The 20,740-nt window shown below is 64.2% G+C and overlaps 1 protein-coding gene and 1 long non-coding RNA gene across 2 annotated transcripts in view; one reads left to right on the top strand and one right to left on the bottom strand.

Annotated features, from left to right (window-relative positions):
* LOC145524623 (SCO-spondin-like) overlaps positions 1 to 20,740 on the bottom strand; it is a 51,871-nt gene that overhangs the window by 14,827 nt on the left and 16,304 nt on the right. Inside the window, 38 exon segments of the mRNA XM_081537217.1 lie at positions 225 to 424; positions 529 to 625; positions 909 to 1,112; positions 1,401 to 1,571; positions 1,664 to 1,846; positions 1,957 to 2,003; positions 2,513 to 2,682; positions 3,952 to 4,031; positions 4,176 to 4,346; positions 4,433 to 4,639; positions 4,858 to 4,910; positions 5,478 to 5,572; positions 5,952 to 6,097; positions 6,299 to 6,430; positions 6,719 to 6,889; positions 7,055 to 7,101; positions 8,228 to 8,480; positions 8,725 to 8,889; positions 9,204 to 9,377; positions 10,339 to 10,430; positions 10,548 to 10,673; positions 10,779 to 10,908; positions 11,061 to 11,183; positions 11,328 to 11,507; positions 12,180 to 12,344; positions 12,464 to 12,643; positions 13,360 to 13,503; positions 13,803 to 13,973; positions 15,261 to 15,324; positions 16,090 to 16,162; positions 16,646 to 16,784; positions 16,884 to 17,052; positions 17,859 to 17,968; positions 18,076 to 18,285; positions 18,579 to 18,683; positions 19,505 to 19,559; positions 19,714 to 19,867; positions 20,445 to 20,595. Coding sequence (XP_081393343.1) covers positions 225 to 424; positions 529 to 625; positions 909 to 1,112; positions 1,401 to 1,571; positions 1,664 to 1,846; positions 1,957 to 2,003; positions 2,513 to 2,682; positions 3,952 to 4,031; positions 4,176 to 4,346; positions 4,433 to 4,639; positions 4,858 to 4,910; positions 5,478 to 5,572; positions 5,952 to 6,097; positions 6,299 to 6,430; positions 6,719 to 6,889; positions 7,055 to 7,101; positions 8,228 to 8,480; positions 8,725 to 8,889; positions 9,204 to 9,377; positions 10,339 to 10,430; positions 10,548 to 10,673; positions 10,779 to 10,908; positions 11,061 to 11,183; positions 11,328 to 11,507; positions 12,180 to 12,344; positions 12,464 to 12,643; positions 13,360 to 13,503; positions 13,803 to 13,973; positions 15,261 to 15,324; positions 16,090 to 16,162; positions 16,646 to 16,784; positions 16,884 to 17,052; positions 17,859 to 17,968; positions 18,076 to 18,285; positions 18,579 to 18,683; positions 19,505 to 19,559; positions 19,714 to 19,867; positions 20,445 to 20,595 — 5,307 coding nt within the window.
* LOC145524662 (uncharacterized) lies at positions 11,917 to 17,129 on the top strand. Its single transcript, XR_014067733.1, has 7 exons — positions 11,917 to 12,356; positions 12,469 to 12,549; positions 12,878 to 12,931; positions 13,873 to 14,329; positions 14,433 to 14,603; positions 14,844 to 14,919; positions 15,712 to 17,129. It is a non-coding gene; the product is annotated as an uncharacterized LOC145524662 (long non-coding RNA).

The following is a 20,740-nucleotide window of genomic DNA, read 5'->3' as shown; positions in this document are numbered from 1 at the left end:
CTCCCTTGGCCGGGTCCTGGGTCATGCCTGCTCCTACAGTCTCCCTTGCCCCCCAAATCCGCCTGCTTCCTCCTCCGTTTGCCCACCACCGGCCTGGGTGAGGGGCGGCACGTGGCAATGCGGTGGGAGAGATCAAAAGGCAACCTGTGAGTCAGGGTCAAAGGCCAGGATGCGGATCAGGAGCAAAGTCAGGGTGCCCAGTCAGAGCCTGGGCCAGGGCTCACCTCTGCAGACGTGGGTGTGGCAGGTGCGGCTCTGGCGGGCAGGCCCCGGGCAGGGGGGCCGTGGGCAGTGGCGGGAGCGCAGCTGCTCCCCTCCGCCACAGGAGACACTGCAGTCCTCCCAGGGGCCCCAGGAGCCCCACAGCCCCGGCCCAGGGCAGGCAGGCACCTCCTGGCACTGCAGGATGCCCGCCATGCAGGTGCTGGGGACAAGGGTGAGGCTTTAGAAGACAGGGCCCTGCCCACTTCCCCCGGGGGCCCTCCTGCCTGGCTGGCAGCCCACGCCTCCCTGGCACTCTTGGCTCACCAGTTGTCACATGGCCCCATCACCACCTCGCCGGGCTCCAGGCTCTCCCAGGAGCTGAGCCCAGACCCTGCGGAACGGCTCTGGTTCTCAGGGATCCCTGAGGGCACAGGAGGGGGGCGGGTGCTTCAGACGGCTCAGCCAATCACCAACCCTGCTCGGGGCTCTACCCCGCTGTCTCCACCCACAGGGACCCGGGTCCTGGTGGGCGGAGGACACAGAAGCCCCAACAGGCACCAGCCCCGGGATGCGGGATGCGGGAGTTGCCCGTTCCCGTCCCGTTCCCGTCCCGCAGTCCCAGGCTGGCCCCCGTGGGCAGGGTGGCAGGGGCCAGGTGGGAGGGCGCTGCTGTGCTTGGGGGGCGGGTTGGGGGAGGCTCTGACCCATGGCTCCGGGCTGGTACTGACAGCGGCACCGGGTAGGGGGCACACAAAGGCCATCCTGGGACAGCTGGCCTGGGGGGCACCCACAGCTGGGCTGCTGGCAGCCTGTAGAGCCTGGCTGGCATACGACCCCGGGGGACAGGTCCTCGCAGGAGCGGGGGCAGGGCTGCCCACAGGGGAGAAGACGCTGGCCACCCGCACAGTCTGCAGCAGGAGGGAAGCAGAGAGGGTAGGTTTGGGGGGGTCCATCTTGGGGGGGGTCCCAAGTTGGGTGACCAGCCCTCCCATCATGCCCACCACCCGCTAGAACCTTCACTTGCCCAGTTCCATGGGGTGAGTGCCCTAAGGGCTCTCCCTCAAAGAAAGTGGCATGCATGTGTGTATGCAGTGGGGGAGAGTGGGGTCAGATGCAGGGGGTCAAAGGTCAGAGGTAGCATCTCCCTAGCCTTACAAGCTACCACCACCACCCGCCATCTCCACAGAAGTCCTCACCCGTGCACTGAGTGGAATTGCTCTGGCAGGGGCGACTTTGCCTGTGGCCGCCGGGGCAGGGCCGGCCTCCCTCAGAGGCGGGGGGCCAGCTACATGCTCGGCTGCGATGGGACTGCCCCAGGCACACGTCACAGGGAGACCACGGTCCCCACGGGCTCCAGGCTCCATCCACTGTGGCAGAAATACAAAAGCACCCCTTTGCCTTGGGAGGTCCAAGAGGTCCCAGCCCACTGGGATTGGAGCCGCTCAGTGGGGCGTCTCACCTGGGCACTCAGGGGGGCTGGCACAGGTTTCCCTCTGATGCTGGGCCCCTGTCTCCCCGGGGCACGGGGCCCCGCCATGCTGTGGCGCCGGGCAGCTGCAGGCCCTGGAGCGGGTCCTTGTCTGGCTCCGGCAGGGCTGGGAGCATGCCGTCCACTCCAACCACGGGCACCAGGCGCCAGGCACTGTGGGGGTGAATGGTGAGCCCTGGGATGTAGCCATCCCTCCCCTGGTCCCAGCCCTCCCTGCGCTCCCAGACTGCTTCTTCTCACCTTGTTCTGAGCAGGGTACCTACCTGGGCAAGGCAGGTCTGTGCAGGTGAGCCGGCCCTCGGAGCAGGTGCTGGGCGGGGCACGCAGGCACAGAGAGAGAGGGCAGCTCAGTCGCGTTGTGCCCTCCACACACGCATCTCCCTGTCTGCCTCCCCTTTCCCTCTGAGGTCTCAGTCCCCCTCCCCACACTCCAGCACCTCCAGCCCCTGATCCCTGACCTACTCTGGGCATGCTCAGGTGTCCTACGGACTCAGTCCTATGAGGAAGTGACCACAGGTTATCTGTGGCTGAAGGAGGCCAGACAGCAGGAGGAAACACCGAATGGCCACCTCCTACCCCCTCAAAGCACAAGCCCAGCTTTCCGAAGTCTCCCAGACCCCCGGAACTGGCTGCCTCAGTTTCCCCACCTGTCAGAGCAAGGGTTAAGGTACCTGCTGCATCTTCTCAGGGCTTGTGGGAGCCTAGCGTGCATCAGCTGAGACTGGGAGAGCTTGGGTGCATGAGATACAGAGTGGACTAGCCCTGCCCTCACCCCTGGCATCCTGCCTGCATGCTACCACCCCCCCCTCCGGCCCTCACCAGTAGTTGCAACCATCGGGCCTGGCCAGCTGGGTGCCTGGACGGTGCCGCTCCCCGGTCAGCAGGTCCAGGCAGCTGCAGTGACCGGGCTGCACACAGACGGTGCCGTCGGCACTCAGCACCTGGCCTGGGGGGCAGTAACAGCCGGGCTGGCAGCGCCAAACGCAGTGCTGGGAGACAAGGAAGGGAGGGCCCGGGTCAGTGGAAAGCAGGGGCCCAAGGGGACTGCTGCGGGATGGAGGGGGGCGCCTGGGAGTGACGATAAAGTGAAGAAGGAGGCTGTGGGGGTGCAGAGGGGAGGAAGTGCGATGCTTCAGTTCACAGCTGTCTTTTCTAAACACAGTTTATGCCGAGTTTCCACTGGAGTTTCTTCTCCAGGGGAGGAGCGTGGGGAAGAGACAGCCTGCGGGCAGCTTCCCTGAATGGAGTATCCGCCAGACGTTGGGCCCCGTGGAGGGTTGAGTGGGGACCGAGGCAGATCTCCTAGGACGGAGGGAGCCAGGGACCGGAAAGCTGGCTGGAGCGGCGGGCGTTTGGGAAAGCGCCGAGGTTCCCTGGGAGAGGCCAGGACCAGGCCCCGTGTCCTGGTCCTCCCGCCTCCGTGTGGAGCCTCCTGTCCTCCTTGAACAGGCCCGCCCAAGCAGGGCTTCTCAAAGCGCCGTCCCTTCGCCCTAGCTGTTTGCTCCAGCATCTTTTGATTCGGGGCCGCTTCCTTGCCACTGCGCAGGCGCCACTGGACCGCGCCCACCCCCGGCGGTAGCCGGCCTGGGTCCCTCTCCATGGTCCTGGACTGGCCCCGAGCCGCGGCAGGCGCGTGCGCACTCACGCGCGCACAGGGTCAAGGTTTGTGCACCAACGCGCCCGGGCGGGAGGTTTCGGATGGATGATCCATCAAGCTGCTGCTGCTGCTGCTGCTGCTGCTAAGTCGCTTTAGTCGTGTCCGACTCTGTGCGACCCCATAGATGGCAGCCCACCAGGCTCCGCCGTCCCTGGGATTCTCCAGGCAAGAATACTGGAGTGGGTTGCCATTTCCTTCTCCAGTGCACGAAAGGGTAAAGTGAAAGTGAAGTCGCTCAGTCGTGTCCGACTCTTAGCGACACCATGGACTGTAGCCTACCAGGCTCCTCCGTCCATGGGATTTTCCAGGCAAGAGTACTGGAGTGGGGTGCCATTGCCTTCTCCGTGATCCATCAAGAGGACTGCCCTTTTCCTGTGTGTTCCTGCTGTTTCTATCATAAAACGTGTCAACCGAGAAACGTATATGCTGTGTAAGGACGACAAGGGCTGCTGGATAAGGCTTACTCCCGCTGCCCTCTACAACCACGAGCCGGGCTGGCTGGGCGCCGACCCCTTTCCTTCCCTCCAACCGCGGACGGCCCCAGGTCAGAGGGGCCACACCCTGCCGTCCGGCAATGTGACCGTTAAGAGCCCAGACTCACTACGAGGTCATCGCAGGAGCGCGGGCAGGGAGGGCCACAGGCGCTGTACTCGGCCCCTTCGATGGCGGTGCAGTTGGTCACTGCGGGGGGGAGGGCACCGGGTGGGTTGACAGCTGTGCGGGTCACTCCCCCGTCCCCCAACCTCCCCGCTTGCCTCCCCAGAATGCCCCCCGCAGCTTTCCCACCTTTCCTCCTTGACCCCCACTGCCGTCCCCGGCAGGTACCTGGACACGGCAGAGCCTGGCAGGCTGCCCCCTGGGCCCGAGGCCCCTCGCAGTAATCCCCCAGGCCCTGGGGTGGGGGCTGGTCACAGGCTCGGGTCCGGCTCCGGAGACCCCCCCCACAGCTCCGGCTACAGGTGGACCAGGGTCCCCAGGGGCCCCAGCCTCCAGCTCCTGGGGAACAGAAGAGGAAGCAGTGGTGAGGGGCTGGGTTTGGCTGGGGCAAGGTGGTGGGCACGTCTGGACTCCACGGGACTCACGGTCACACTCTGGCAGGAGGCAGGGCTCCTCCTCTGCCTCGGGGCCTGGGCAAAGAGGAGGTGCCAAGGCCAACAGGGGCAGTGGTGCCACACTGGACGGCGCCCCGCCGGGGGGCCCGGTGCAGAAGCGGTGTCTATGGCGCCGGGCTGGGCCACAAGAGGCCGAGCACTCACTCCATGGGGTCCAGGGTGACCACGTGGGCTGACCTGGGGTGCGCAGCAGGGAGAGGCAGAGAGGACAGTGGAGGCTGAAGGGGCCCAAAGGATGGGGGCAGAATGTGGTGCACAGGACAGGCTGCCCCCTCTCTGCCCCCACCCCTCCCGAGGGCTTTCCTCCCCAGTGCTACCCCCCTCCCACCCCTGCACAGACCCACTCTGGCGGGGCAGGGGGTGGGGGGTGAAGTCAGGAGAGGCCCTCTTCTCACCCTCCTCACAGGGCCAGGAGGTGCAGTTAGTGATGAGCCCAGACACACAGGAGCTGGTGGAAAAGCAGCAGACAGTGGGGGCGCCCTTACAGGCTGAATGTGTCCCCACAAATTCATATGTTGGAGCCCTAATGTGTGAGCGTGACTGCAGAATTGTGACCTTGCTTGGAGAGGGGGGGTCTTTGCGAGGTGATCAAGTTAAAATGGGGCCATTAGGTTGACCCCCAACCCGATGTGACTGCTGTCCTTCTGCAAAGGGGAAATCGGGACACAGGTGCAGACAAAGAGGATGTGAAGACCCAGGGAGGAGAAGGCCATGTGAAGCAGGTGGGAGGGATGCAGCCACAGGCCAGGGGAGGCCAGGAATTGCCCACAAACTCCGGAAGAGGAGGGGGGCTGGGTACAGCCCCAGCAGACAGAGACGGGTGGGAAGAGCGAGACTGGTGAGGAGGGGGCAGGCGAGGGGCACACGCAGGCTTGGCTCCAAAGAGCTGGACACTGTACCTGTGGGAGGGGGTGTCTCTGTGGCCCATGGAGCCCAACCCCCCCACCCCCCACTGCAGAGGAGAGACAGAGGGTCCTCGGGGTCACGGGGCCACTGCAGGGGGTGGCAGCCTCACCAATTCTCACACGGATGAAGCACAGCACTGCCTGGGGGGTGGAGGTGTCCCCCGTGGGCACAGGGGCAGTCCCGGGTGGGCACACACACATTGTTCTGGAATCAAAAACCCTCCACTGCCTTCTGGTTTCCAGTGTAGTCTGCCCACACTCCCCCAAAGCAGAGCTCAGCACCCACCTGGAAGGCGCCCACCCTCAAATGTCATGGATGCTCCTTCCAAACACCCATCTCTTCCCAATTTCCAGCACTGGGGAAATACACACCATCAGGTGCAAGGGCCATGGGGAGGGGGCATGGACCCCCAATTTCTGGGAGAAAAGACCTGATGGCCACTCACCCAGGGTCACGTGCTGGTCATGGGGCTGGCAGAGCAGAACCACGTGCCCTGAGTTCAGCGCTCCATCCTCAACCCTGCAGGCTCGCCCTGTCTCCTGCCCCACAGTCTTGGCTCTGAGGCCAGGCAGGGGACACTCACCAGCAGGAGCATCCCGGAAGGGCAGTAGCAGCCAGGGTGGCAGGGCTGGTCAGCCCCTCTCGGGGCGCCAAGCTCTGCACAGGACGCGGGCCCCTGGGCACAGTCCAGCCACTGCTTGCCTGGGGGACACACACCAGGCACTGGCCCTGGGGGACACAGGTTGACAGCTCAGCCCAGACACATTTGATTCTCCCCCAGGGTCCCCCCCAGGGGGAGGAATCAGCTCCGGGTGTAGCCGGGGAGATTGTGGGGCTGCCCGGAAGCTCCAGGAGAGGAGTTCTTGGAGGGACAGGGAGGGGTTGACGGAACTCTGGGTGGGGTAGGGAGGAGAAGGTGGGTGCCCTCACCCGCACAGGGCTGCAGGCCACAGGTGGAGAAGTCCACGGGGCTGGGCCCGCCGCTCCTTCGGGTGCGATTCCGGTAGCCGCCCCCACAGGGCACGGAGCACGGAGACCAGGGGCCCCACTCCCCACCAGGACCTGGGGTGACACCCAGGTCACTGCAGGCCCTGCCTGTCACACCCAGGCCCCCAGTCACTCCACCCCCCGGATCCCAGGCCCCGGCAGCCTCACACCCACCTCCGGACACCTCAACCCTCCTCGGGAGGCCCCAGGATTCCACCTGGAACAGGGCCTCCAGGGAGAAATCCTCTTAGGACTCCCGGGGAACCACACCTTTGTGCCATCTCCTTGGGCAGGCCCTTGCACCTGTCCTGGGGTCCAGGGCGGGGAGTCCCCAGGTTCGAGGACCGCAGTCGCTGCTCTCACCTCCACATGGCCGCAGGCTGCAGAATTCGGCCTCCATGTTGGGGCCCTGGCATGCAGCCCCCCCGAAGGCAGCAGGGGGCGCTGTGCCCGCCCGGAAGCGCCGCCGAACGCCCACATTACAGCTGCGGCTACAGAGACTCCACGGGGTCCAGGGGCTCCAGCCACAGGCCACTGCCAGGGCGGGTGTGGGGAAGAGACATGGGATGTGCGAGACAGGTCAAGTCCTCCCTGGACCCCAACTTCCTGGGGGCACCCCTGACACCAGCAGGTTGATTACTGAAGGGACCAGCATCCCTAAGACCCCTGCCGATTCCTGTGCCCCAAGCATGGGGGTACCTGGGCAGGGCTCCGAGGCACACACCATCTCACCAGAGATACAGGTGCTGCAAAGAGAGGGCCCAGAGAGGCCACAGTCAGCCTTCCCCTTGCAGTCCTATGTATCTGCCCCCAGGGAGAAGTGGCCGGGACATGGTGTCCACCGCACAGAAAAGGAACCCGAGGGTCTGGGAAGTAAAGCAAGTTGCCCTACGTCCCACGTGGAGTTTGTGAGTGACCAAGGATTCTCACCCATCCTCCCCGCCCAATTCCACCCTCCATGTCCCCCAGGCACCATGCTGCCCTCTGTCCCATGGTTTTATTGCCTTGATAAAAAGAAGTAGCCTTTTTGTAATTTTATTCCATTTATATTTATTAAACACTGTAGAGATGGCTTTGAGCGACTCTTTCAGGCCAGTTAGGAGCTGTTCAGAAGGAGTAGATACTAGTTTGAGTCTCCTGGATCTCTCTTTTGAGTTTTTCCTCCTTTTTGTTTTTCTCCAATAAATGTTTTAAAACCCACTTGTCAAAAATGTTGACATTTCAGGGAAAAAAAATCTAAGAGAGAAAAGGAAAACGAGAAAGGGGTGGGGGAGAGAGGAAGAATGAAGGAGGGAATTGCAGGAGGACCAAGTAAAAAGGAAGAAAAAAAATGAACTGAATAAAGAAAAATAATAACAAAAAAAAAAAGGAATGGGGTTAGTGCCCCCTCTGCTGGCAGATTCCTGGTATCAGCTTTGAGAGTTGGGCGCTCCAACTTTTGAGAGTTGGGTTTCCGAGCAGAAATCAAGTGGGTCCCAGGAAGACAATTACATTCAGGAAAGAGAAACAGAGGTAACTGGAAGGAGAACGTAGACCTGCCCCCCTAACTCTAGGCTCTCAGTTCAGTTAAGTCGCTCAGTCGTGTCCGACTCTTTGCGACCCCGTGGACTGAAGCACACCAGGCCTTCCTGTCCATCATCAACTCCCAGAACATCTCTAGGCTCTAGTTCCATCATAAATCGCCTCCCTCAACTAAGCCTCGGTCTCCCCATGAATAAAGGAGCCAGACAGTTCCTACAGATACCCACCGCTCCAGGCTTCACTTCAGGATGGAGGCATTCCGAGACCCCCTGCCGCCGTTAGGAATCCACACCCGCCCACCTCTGAAGCCATGAGCCTCCCCCCTCCACGCTCCCCAACCCTGGTGCCCACCAGTTGCTGCAGGAGTCCAGCCGGGCCACTGCTCCGGGGGCATAGAACTGCCCGCGCAGCTGGCAGGGGCACTGACTCAGAGGCAGGCAGCTGCTGTTGTGCAGGAAGAGGCCCGCGGGGCAGGCGCAGCCAGGGGTGCAGACGCCGGTGCACTCTACCCCAGGGCCCTGAGCCAGGCACAGCCCGGGGCATGGGCCCCCCTCCCGGCGGCACTGCTCTGCTGAGCGGAACACCATGTCGCCTGGGCACTGGGCTGCATGGGGAAGACAGAGCGGGTCTCAGCAGGGGGCACGCCAGAGGGGCCAGGAGATGGGAGGGGGGGCGGGGGGCGGCTGGGGGCTGGAGGAGGCAGGAAGTCGGGCCAAGTCAGCTCAAGGCACAGCCTGTCCTGAAGGCAGAGGTCGGTGCCCAGCCAAGGTGGGTGGGGAGAAGGTCAGCGCCCCCCACCGGGGACCAGCTGGACAAGGCGGATGGGAGAACGGGAAGGGGACATTAACCTGTGCAGGGCTGCGTGTTGCAGTCCCTGGTCTGGCTGTGGGGTCCCTGGCACCCAGGGTCCCCAGGAGCCGAGGCAGAGCAGCCACGCCCTCGGGTCTGGATGCCCCCATCACAGGGTGCGGAGCAGGCGGACCAGGCGGCCCACTGACCCCAGACACCTAGCCCTGGGAGGAAGAGACAGCCAACAATGGTCAGGGATGCGGCAGAGATAGGGGATGGCCAGGGTGGGCATGGGGGGTCCAAAGCTATGCAGGGTCACTGCCCACCACACCCACACCTCCAGGGCTGCCCCCAACACACCTTCAGGCCAGGCCCACCCTGTGCATCCCCAGCTGGGTTTCCGGTGGGGGCTATGATTGGGGGCCAGAGAGAAGCTTCTGGGTAACACCCAGGTTTGCCCCTGCCCTTCCCGGAGCATCCTTCTCTTCACCTGTGCCTCACCCCACCCGAGGGCCACCCCCTCCAGAGGGTGCCATACCTGGGCACACAGGGGGGCTGCAGAGCTCCTCCTGGGTGGCCTCTCCTGGGCAGGACATGTCCCTGGGGCCGGGGCAGAGCCGGGAACGGCTGCGCAGGGCTGGGCCCCCTCCAGGGACGAGGCAGCTCCGGGAGCAGGCAGACCATGGAGCCCAGGGTGTCCAGCCCGGCACATCTGCAAGGAAAAGGGTGGGAGACCACGTGGGGCCCCGCAAGGTGAGGGTGGCGCAGGGCGACGGGGGTCTGAGAAGCTACAGGGGCGTGGTCTCTGCCTCTCTGGGACCCCCACCATGGACCCAGCTCTCCCTCTCAGAGCTTAGCCTCCTGCTGAATCTGATTTGCGTACACTCCAGGAGTTGGTGATGGACAGGGAGGCCTGGCATGCTGTAGTCCATGAGGTCGCAAAGAGTCAGACACGACTGAGCGACTGAACTGAACTGAACTGAATCTGGTTCACTAGGCCTCCACCTCTATCTGGGGGCCTGGTGGGTACCTCCGCATGCCCACGCCCATCCTCACAGTTTCTTCTAGAGCCTTCTAAACAACGGTCCTTCATTCAGCCTCAGTGAGAATGAACTCTAGAGACCCCTCAGACATCCAGCTGTCATTCTCCAAGGGCCCCTCCTTTCTTCTCCTGCTCAGAGCTGAGGCCCAGATACCCTAGGCCCCCAGCTGCACCCCAACGTCCCTGCTCTTACCCTGCCCAGTCACCTGCACACAAAAGACCCAGAGACTTCTGCTGGGATGGCTCTGGGGGCCCCCAACCATGGAGCGAGGGTAATAGTCTTGGGCTCCAGGAGGTCCTGAGCGAGTCCCCTCTTCCCGTCCCGCCCCCCCCCTCCATCTGTCCCCTCTGCTCCCATCCCACCCCACCCCACCCCATCCCACCCCACCCCACCCCATCCCACCCCATCCCACCCCATCCCCCCTCCCCTCCCCTCCGCAGCCATCAAGTCCAGCCTCACGCCCCCATCCTGCTCTCAGACAGCTGCACGCCCCCCCAGGCCTTCATCTCCTCTCCCGGGCGCCTCCTGAACGGGGGAGGCTTCGCTGACCACCCAGCAGAGTGACCAGCAGGCTGGACCCGCCGCCTCTCGCGGCAGGAATCTGGAGGACGGAGGCGGGCGGGGACCCACCTGCCCCGCACGCCGAGTAGCAGGCCTGCAGCTCCTGCCTCTGGCCCTCACACGGGGCGCCCCCAGAAGCAGCTGGAGGGTTGGAGGGGGACCTGGGGAGAGAGGCAGCCTGGGCACTGCTCCCCGCACACCCCTCGCCCCCCGGAGGCCCTCCGGTCGCCCCGCACCGCCCCATCCCTTCCGGTTCCATCTCCCCTCTGCCCGCACACCTGAACCGGGCCCTCACGCCAGAGCCACAGGAGCGGTCACAGGGACCCCAGGACGACCAGGCTGACCAGCCGCAGGGCACAGAGCAGTCCCCTGGTTCACACAGCAGGGCCCCCTTCTCACACACGCTGGGGGGGTGGAGGGCCGAGGGCGGAGGTCAGGACAGGAGAGCGGGGAGCGGCCCCTGACCCCGCCCCAGTCCGCCCCCCCACACGGCGGGCAGGCGCCCTGACCATCGGCTGCAGTTATCCAGGAGGAAGGGCACCCCTGGCTGCTGCAGCTCTTCGCCCACAAGGCAGGGGCACTCGGAGAGAGGCAGGCAGTCCGCGCCCTGGAGAAGGAGCCCAGGGGGGCAGCGGCACCCTGGGTGGGGGAGGGGGCGCTCAGGCCCGAGAGTGAGAGGCAGCAGGAGGGGGTGGGTGGAGACGGAGGGCTGGTGGCCCTCCGCCCACACTCTCCCCCACCACCCCCGAGGGCCCTGCCCGCAGCACCCCTGCTTGCTGGGTGCACCTCACCCTCCAGACAGAGTCCGCTGCAGCTACTGTTGGCCTCAGGATCCAGGCAGGAGGGTGGGCACGGCGGTACCAGCCCCTTTCGGCACAGCTCAGCACTCACATGCACGCGGCCCTGCCCGCAGTCTGGGGGGAGGGGAGGATGGGCACCAGGCAGGGTGGGCACAAGCAGAGTTGGCGCCAAGAGGCCCAGCGACGGGTCCCACAGCCCCACCGCCACCCCGGGGCTCCCCCCTCAGACAACCCCTGCCCCAGGCCAGCTCCTCTCACCTGTGCCACCTGCACAGGGCTGCAGGCTGCAGGGTGCGCTCTCCTGGGGGGCCCCAGGGCAAGGGGCACCACCATTCTTGGGCGGGGGGTCCACACAGCTTCTCCGACGACTCCGATGGCCGCCCCCACACGAGACGCTGCAGGGCCCCCAGGCCTCCCACTCGGCCCACGCCCCAGCCACTGCGGGGGGGGCAGAGGAAGAACGGGGGTGAACCAGGCGGTGAACCCCAAGAGCTGCAACCCCGCTAGAGAGAGCAGAACCAAGCGGCCGGGGAGTCTGGGCAGTGGCCAGCGGGGTGGCTTAGAGCAGCTCCTCGAGGACTCCGCAGCTTCCCCTCCAGTCCCAGGAAAGCCCCCTTAGGTGGGGGGAGCGATATGTGGAAAAGCCTCTGGGGATCAAGGCTCTGGTCCCCAAAAAGGGAATCTCAGGGCGGTGCGCCCCCTGCAGGCAGCGGTGAGAAGCGGGGTTACAAGAGCTGCTTGCGGGTGGAGGACGCCCCACGTGGGAAACGCTGGATGCAAGGATGAGGCGGGCTGGGGCCCCTCCCTCGGATCCGCTGAACAAAAGCGCCGCAGGGCCTCGGGCGCAGAGCCCAGGACCAGCGGGGCCGCCTGTTCACAGCCTCCCTCTGGGGCGGGCCAGCTGCGGCTCCAGTTCCCACACTCCGGCAGGAAGAGGGCCGGGAGGGGAGCCGCCTTCCGACGAGCCCTCCGGGGGCTGGGGGCGAGGCTGGGATGTCGGAGAGGGCTGTCCTCCTAGAGTCCCGGAGCCGGACACACGGGTCCCAAGCGGGAGCGGGTGACCCACCTGGGGAGGGGGTGCGGGGAGGCCTGGGAGGAGAGGCCGGTTACCTGGGCAGGCCTGCACGAAGCAGGGCTGGCTGCGGAGCCGGTCCGGAGGGCAGCTGCCCCCGGGCAGGGGCGGCCGCAGTAGCTCCCGGCGCTGGAAAGCGAAGCCCAGGCCGCAGCTACGGCTGCAGCTGCTCCAGCCAGACCAGGGCGCCAGGCCACAGTCCACTGCGGGGCCAGGTGGGCCGGGTTCAGAGCGGGGCTCACGCGGGAGCGGGCCCTCCCCGGGCGGCTCCCCCCCATCCCCCCGCCGCCCACCCCACGGCCTGATCCGGCCCCGCCCCTACCACAGCCGTCCTCGTCTGAGCCGTCGTGGCAGTCCTGCTGCAGGTCGCAGCGCCGCTGGGCGGGCAGACACTCCCCACTGCCGCAGGTCAGCTGGCTCGGCGAGCAGAGGCCCCTGGTGGCCAGCAGCCCCGGCAGGGCGGTGGTGGGCACGGTGAAGGGCATGGTGCCCGCTGCCCGTGCTGGGGTTGGGGAAGGGCAAGGGAGCCGCACAGGTGATTCCGGCTGGGTAATAAACCAACCCCTTCAACCCCAGGCCCAGGGCAGAACTGAACCTGCTGACAGAGGCCCGGCCTTCCCTTCCTCCTGATTCCTCCCGCACCCACCCCGTCCGGCACCCAAGCTGCCCTCTGCTGTGAGTGGGGGGCTGGTCTTCCGTCCACACACCATCTCACAGTCTCTCCGTTTGTCAACAGCTCTTGGAGTGTCCCCAGGGAAGCCAGAGCGTCTAAGAACAGTTCACTCCCCAGGTATCCCTTCCTGATGGATTCCCCCTGGGGTAACGGGCTAACACTCCATCTTTCCTGTTATTGGCTAACACTTGATAGCTCTTCTCTTGATTGAAAACTAGGCTTTGAGCATAGTGGTCTACTTTGATGGATGGATAGATGGGTCGATAATGGATGGATGGATGGATGGATGGATGGATAGATGAACAACCTCCAAGGTCAGAGAGGTTTTATAAAACACCTATCCCATGCCCTGCCCCTACTTCACCATCCCCAAAACATACACTGCTGGTTTGTTTTTACCCACTCAGTTTCCTTCCACTCCCCGTGGCCACTAGACTTTCCCAGGACCTTCTCATATATGCTAGAAATGGAGGCAGGCACCTCCCCAAACCTACAGCTGTCTTGCTGTTACCCCCACATGGCACCGGACTCTCCGGGGTGCTCACCACAGGGCCTCTCATCAGAGCTGTCCAGACAGCCCTCCCTCCCGTCACACAGCTGCTCCAGCTCCACTCAGCCCAGGACCTCGCAGGGCACCTGGCCTGGGCTGCACCGCACGGGCGGGAAGGGCCCCGGGGTGGTGCTCCATCCTGCGGGCACCACCGCAGCCAGCTGAGCAGCCATCGCCCCCCACTCCCAGCCCTGTCCTCTCTCCTCCGTCACCTCCCAGCAGCACCTGGCCTCCCTCCTGACATCAGCTGTGCCCTCCCTTCCTGCCCCTGATGGGATTATGGAAAAGCAGGGAGCGGTCTCAGGAGACTTGGGTCCTAGGCTTGATCCTCCCAAGCTCCTGAGCTTGAGCTGTGTGGCCCGGAGCAAAGCAGCCAAGCTCTCAGGGGCTCGGTTCCTCCACGGGGAAGCCGTCTCTATAGGTCAGGAGGCATCTCACCAGCAGGGACCTCGGGGGTCATCATCGGGTGTGGGGGGAGCACTGTCACAGCTGCCATTTCTGGTCTCAGGGCCTGGGCTTCCGGCTGGGAGGTGTCGGTGCGGGTCGCGGTCTGCGCAGATCCCCCGGGTCTTGGGTGAGTCTCGGACCCAAGACTCGCTGGCTCCTTGCCTGGGGGTGCAGGAGGGAGGGGGAGCCCATCAGTCCCCTGTCCCTGAGATGAGGCCGACGTGGGCCCTCCAGAGGGTTTTCCAGGTCTCGGGGTGGTGACAGGTGACACCCCACCTTCCGAGGGGTTTCAGATCAAAATGGAAAGGGGACTCAGCTGTCCTAGGGGCACAAGAAGGGCTTTAACTGAACGCAGAAGAAAAGCTTAGTTTTGAGTGAGATGTGTAACCTGCGCTCACGAAGACACACACAGCAGCCTCCAAGTGAAACTCACTATAAAGTCAACGTTTATGGAGAAACGCAGACAGCAGCAGGAGGAGCCGCCCAGCCAGAGACTCAGTACCAGCCCTTCACTGCAGGTACAGAGAAATCGGCTGGGAGCCTCCTGGCAGCTACAGAGAAAAGAGGGATGAACCTATTTTGTACAAGAGATTCTTGCTTAAAAGACAGCCTTTTTTCTAGAACCAGACTTGGGATGAGATGAGACTTTGTCATGTCAGTCTGCATTCCGTGGACCCGAGCGATGGTTCAAGCAGCTTCATCTGCTTCTCACAAGAGATGCAGAAGTACTGCTAGCCAGGCTCCCGAATAGCTATCCTCAGAACTTTCTGGAAGGGACCGTATGCGTCAATTGTAAGTGTTCCTGGGCTCACAGAGGGGGAAACTGAGGCTCTGGGCAGGTGGTAAGACGGGCCTAACACGTCCCAAGAGAGAAGGTCACTCCTGACTGCCCTGATAGCCTTTACTGGCCGCCTCCCCTGAAGACGGCTCTCGTGGGCCCTCGTGCAGGTGAAGGAGCAGGCGGCCATGGTGGGGGGGGGCTGGCACACAACGGGAGCCCCTTCTTTGTCTTATTTAGCACCCCACTAACAGGGTGACCCTGGCTTCCCTGTGCCCACTGACAGACATCTGCTGCCTGCAAATGCTTCTGAAATGGATGCTTGGCTGGGTGAGTGCAGGGTTGGGGGGTGGAGGGAGTGCCAGGCGGCAGCCCACAGATGGGCCAGGGACCTGGGGAAGGCAGCCCCCCTGCAGGGCACAGACTCAGCCCTGGGGACCAGCTGAGAGCCTCGCACCCTGGAGTCCAAGACGGTGGGCATGGGCTGGACCTGGCCAAGGAGTCCACGGGGACCACGCCTGCCTCCCTGAGCCCACCTTGCTCAGTCAGAGGGCGAGAGGGGTCAGAAGACTGACCTCTAGAGATGTAATAGCCCCCAGCCCTGAAAGAACAGGCAGGCTGGTTTGGGGGGGGAGTAGGCCAGGAAGGCGGCCTGGAGTTTGGGCACGTACCTGTCGGGGGCATGGGTGACCCCCACCCGGGATGCCAGTGGTCAGCCTCTGCTTCTGCCAGACCCTGCAGAGAGAGGAGATGGTCAGTTGCCGGTGAGGCCCCAGCCCAGGAGCAGTTCAGCCTGGTGTCCGGCCTCTCATCCCCCCCAGGGGGTGCACTCGGACCCCCAGCTCCAACCCCCTCCACAGTGCAGGGCAGAGCCAGGGTGTGCAATCTGACGTCAGGCTCCGCACCCCCCAGGTGCTAGAAGCTCAGGAGCTGTTCTTCCTGCCCACCCAGGGGGCCACTCCGGCCCTTCTCTCCAAACCCCCATCGCACCCCCAGCACCCATGCGTGTGCCTGAGGGCTGTGGTCACTCCCGCTCTGGGGTCCCCACCAGGCTATTCTCCAGTGGGACAAGTGCCCGGCCCCCATCTCTACATTACCCCCTACTTCCCATCCATCCTTCAGGCCTTGTCCAGGAAGCCTCCGGGGACTCTGGGCTCGGGTTGGCTCTGAGCACCTGATGCCCTGGTACCAGCCTATGGGCATCGCCACACTACAAGCACATGGGCCTCTACGCCTCTCCTGTCTCCCAGACTCCTCCCGGCCCGGCATCCGCCCTGTGCTCCCTGCACCCCTGGCCATCCCTCTGGCCCCCAGCCCAGCACCAGGCTGGCCCCAGGAGGTTCAAGGCCGAAGCCCTGATGGAGAAAGAAGTACCAGGGCTGCACAGGGAGGCCACGCTGGCTGACCGCGTGAAGGGAGGGAGGAGGCCCAGGGCTGCTGGGATGCCGAGGTGCCCCAGGCCCTGCGCCCCACCCGCTGGGCCCGTGTCTCCCCACACACCTCGCTGGGCTGAGGTGGCAGCTGTCCAGGCTGGGCGGAGGAGGGCACAGAGCTCCAGGCTGTGGACTCGATTCTGAGAGAAAAATAACCATGGGGGCTCCAGGGGCTCTCCCAGCTTTGGAAGCCCCATCCAGGCAGGGGGTCATCCCTGGGTGGGTTTGGGGAGGGCACTGCCCGCTGAGACTAGACATGGGGAAGCCCTCCACTGTGGTCCCAAAGGTCAGAGCCCCCTGGAGGGTTTGTTAAGCAGAGGGGCTGGGCGCCCCTCGTCCCCTAGTGTCTGCCTCAGCAGGTCTGGGCTGTGGCATTTCTACCAACTTCCAGGTGATGCTGACACCGCTGATCCGGGGACCACCCTCTGAGAACCACTGACCTCCGGCTCCAGGACAACGGCACAGAATCCAGCATGGGAAGGGGCCTCTGAAGACGCCCAGCTGCAGCAACTTGGCACACCCCGGCCCACAGGCAGTTTGGGGGCGAAGGTGACACAGGCTCCTCCCGCAAGGCTGGGCCCTCCCCCCGCCGAGGCTGAGCCGGGCGGCAGGGCGCCCCATACCTGCCGGCACCTGCGGGCGGGGGCACGCAGCCCTCCTCATCGGAGCCGTCCTCGCAGTCCTCCACACCGTTGCAAGGGGCCCCCCTGGGGGCACACTCGCCACTGGCACAGCGGTGCCCAACCCCTGGGCATGGGGGCACTGCCCAGTGGGGACATGGCGGGGTAGGGGGGATGGTGAGGGCTCCTGCCCTTCCCTCCTGCCCACTGCCACCTTTCCCTCCCCCAGCCCAGCCTGTACCTGGCTCACAGCCCAGCAGTTCCACCCGCAGGGGGCCGCCCGGGTTGGCATCACTCTGGGGGGTGGCCTGGTGGTGCCCATCAGAAGGCCACACCCGGACATGCCGCGCCTGCACCATCCGGGCAAAGGTCCACACCGTGGAGGTGCCATCCCAGTTCTCGGGGAAAAGCTACGAGCACAGGGGTGTCTGCTCAGGCTGCCACCGTGACCCTGCCCAGCACCCCCCTGCTCGTCCCCCCAACCTGCATGGACTGGGCCGTCCCAGTGCTCATGGTCTCCCAGCATGAGTCATCCGGGTCCCTCCAGGCTGAGGGGCTCCGGTCCTAGTTTCCTGAGGGCAGGTTGCCCTGCGGTGTCCCCAGGGCCAGGCCAGTGCCCACACGTGGCAGGTGCTCCTCAAATACTTAAGAGCAAACATACAGTCTCCCTGAATGTAAAAATGTCAGTTGCTCAGTCGTGTGCGACTCTTTCCGACCCCATGGACTGTAGCCCACCAGGCTCCTCTGTCCATGGGATTTCCCAGGCAAGAATACTGGAGTGGGTGGCCATTTCCTTCTCCAGGGCATCTTCCCGATCCAGGGATCGAACCCGGGTCTCCCGCATTGCAGGCAGATTCTTTACCATCCAAGTCTCCCTGGGGAGGATTCTAGCCCCACGAGGGCAGGGCTGTGCTCAGCTGCTCTCCGCACACCCCGAGGCCCTCAGTGAACTCGCTGTCACCTCAATTCCCTCCCTCCACAGTAGGGCTTCCCACACCTGCCCCCCATCTGAGCCACTTAGATCATATCTGATGCCCTTTCGACTATGGTCCTTCTGCCCCACAGAACACTGTCCCTGCTACTAACAGGTGTTGAACAAGCCTCTAAAGTAGGAAATGTCCCACTGGAGACTAGAAACCCCTTGGGAACATAGACTGTGAGCCCACACAAAAGGACATGGTGGGTCACTGGTCCAGGGGGCCTGAGTAGGCGGTACCTGGGGTGCGGGCTGAATGCCAGGCCGGATGTCATGATAGCTGTGCCAGTGTAGACCATCACTGCTGACCTGGAGCCAGTCTGAGGACCCAGCCCCCTGCACTATGATGCCTGGGGGAGGGGCAGGGGCAGAGCTAAAGCAGCGAGCGCCACCCCCAGCCCCACCATCCTCCACCCCTTCCTCTTCCAGCCCCGGCCTCTGCCGTCTCCCCACTGACCGGTGAGGTTCCTGGGCCGGAGAAGGTCGAGCTGCAGGTAGGGGGGCAGGGTGTGCCCCTGAGTATCAGCATGCTCCAGGGGGCTCCACCCTGGCGCCCCCAGGGCAGGCCTTAGGACGGCGGCCCAGGCGGGGTGCTCCAGATGCTGGGACGAAGCAGGCAGGCTCCCTTCGGGGAGTCGGGCCAGGCCCAGGGGTGAATAGCAGGGATCTGGGTGCACAAGAGAGGGGCTGGAGCATGCCAGGGGCATAGTTAGGAAGGCACAAGGGCTGCTGTAGGGGGTTGAAAGCCCATCCGGTTGACCTTGTAGGGTCACTAGAGGCTGGTCCAGGGAGAGCAGGGTTAGGGAGGAAACAGGTTGGGCTGACATCTAGACAGATCCTCAGGATAACCGTCCTCCCCATGGAAGACAAGAGGTATAGTCCAGCGATCCGGTCTCCCCTCCCAGGCTGGACAACCCCTCAGCAACACCCCCACCTCGGCCCTACAACTGTGGCCCTTACCTCCAGGGGGAGGCAGAACGTAGGTGATCAGAGGGGCTCCGATCTGAGGGCTGGGGGTTGGAGCGGGCACGGGAGTGGCCATGGGGTGGACCATCTGGTTCTCTCCTGGAGGCGGAGGAGGAGAGACACAGGCTCACACCAGCCCTCGCCTGACCTCTCTCCACTTGGAGCACTTTCTCTCTCCCACAGCTGGGAAAGATCCATCCCCGAGTGAGTCAGGGGTTTTCGCTTCCACTGAATGTATTCAGAGAACACAGACTAAAACCGCCTGCCCAAAGCCACTTCAGGGGCCAGAACCAAGCGGCTGTAGTTCCTGATCAGGGCTGCTGTCGCTAATAGGGGACCTTTGTGGGCACCAGAAAAGGGCATCTCTGGATGGAAGTGGTCTTTCAGGCTAAAGTCTGGTCCCCACTCGCCAGGTAACTTGTGCAGTCAGCCACCTGTACCACTGTGCAGGCGGCCGCTCTCCCAACCTCAGCAGCCTATGGGTGCACTTTTAAGATATGAAGTCTGGGCCCCAAAGTGCATCCGTTTTTGAGCCTTTGCATTCTGTTTTATTTATCATTCAGTTTCCAAGTAAAGATGGTCTTGAACTTGGTCATGGTTGCTCTTAGAGAGAACTGGAAAGGAACCAGATCCAGCCCATTGGAACCAGAGAAAGCAAACTACCCTCAAGGGTGATCTCGTAGGGGAGGTCAGAGGAGGCGGGCGGACAGAAACTGAGGCCCGGCCTTAGGGGCCTCCACTCCCACCCGGAGGGCCCCTTCCATGCCCAGGGTCCAGACCCAGGCTCCCCCCACCCTGAGGCTGGGGTAGCCAGTGCCGCCCCTGCCCCCCAGGATTCAGTGCAGCCACCTCTTGCTCCCTCTGGGTCCTCACCATCCTCCTCCCCCTGGAGCTCCTCTGCCGCCCCCAGACCCACTCACCAGGTGGCACGCAGCGGCAACACGACTCCCCCACTCCCTCCACCAGAACCCAGTCCTGCGGATGCAAGAGCCAGGCTGGACGTGGGAATCGGCCCCTCCGGCCCGCTCCATCAGCCGCCGCCCACAATTCTGGCATCTACACACCACGCCCCACCCCACCCTTGCTGCCAGCCCCCACCTGCCCCCGGGCGCCCCCCGGCCTGCCTCACCTGGGGGCAGCTGCCCAGCGGGCAGTAGGGGGAGCAGCGTGCCGAGCCGTCATGCAGACACTGGCAGACCTTGCAGGGGCCCCCTCGCCAGCGCTCCCCTACACGGTGGACCCGGCCATCTTGCTTGCAGCCTTCACAGGGCTCCGTCTGGCACCTGGGAAGCGGAGGGGCTGCCCCTCACCTGGTGACCAGCCCACCCTGGCCTGCCTGGGAGAGGCGTTTCCCAGGACTCGGGACTTTCAGTGATAAAAAGTCCTGGAGAGTCCTGGGCCACAGGAGACAGTTGGTCATCCCATCACCGCGAGCCCACCCCTGAACCAGAGTGACTGCAGCTGACCCAAAAGAGGGGGGTGGAAGAAATTTGTGCCAAGGCCCTTGGCTGGTAGAGCCAGTCTCAGAGGGGGCTGGGCAGGCAGATATGGCTACTCCCCCGACAAGCCTCACCCCAGGTACCTCCTGAGGCACAGGGTGCAGACCAGAGGGTCGGTACCCTGGACCTGTGGGCTCCCTACATCCCTCTTTTGAACGTACTAGGTGTAAAACTGATGCAGAAGGCCAGGGGTCCCCAAAGATGTGCTGGGAGTCCTGGTGTTTAGACTAACAGGGCACAGAATGGGGGGGGGGTGGTCCTCATCTGGGGTCCGGCCCATGGAAGCACCTCGAGTGAGGAAGGGCGCACACAGGCGGCTTCCCAGCTGGGAGCTGGAGGTGCAGTTCCTGGGGTGCGGTACCTGCGGGCCTTGCGGTGGAGGCCCCGGCACTGGTGCCCTCGACCGGCTGGGCGGGGGTTGTTGGGGCTCCGGAAGGACCACTGGATACTCCGGCTCCCACAGGGGCCCAGACACTCAGCCCAGGGGGACCACGCTGACCAGCCGCAGTTCACTGAGGGGGGGCCACGAGTCAGAGCTGGGGCAGGCTGGGCGGTCTTGGGGAGACCAGAGGCCCCTAGGGGAGATCAGAGCCCCTCGGGAAGGGCCAGGGTGGGGCTCACCCACACAGTCTGGGTTGGGTGGTCTGGGGGAGACCA

The sequence above is a fragment of the Giraffa tippelskirchi genome, chromosome 10 (genome assembly GCF_054371585.1).
Source record: "Giraffa tippelskirchi isolate mGirTip1 chromosome 10, T2T-mGirTip1v1.2.pri, whole genome shotgun sequence".
NCBI lineage: Eukaryota > Metazoa > Chordata > Mammalia > Artiodactyla > Giraffidae > Giraffa > Giraffa tippelskirchi.
The sequence above is the reverse complement of the archived record's forward strand: the minus strand, read 5'-3'. Positions and strand labels throughout refer to the sequence as shown.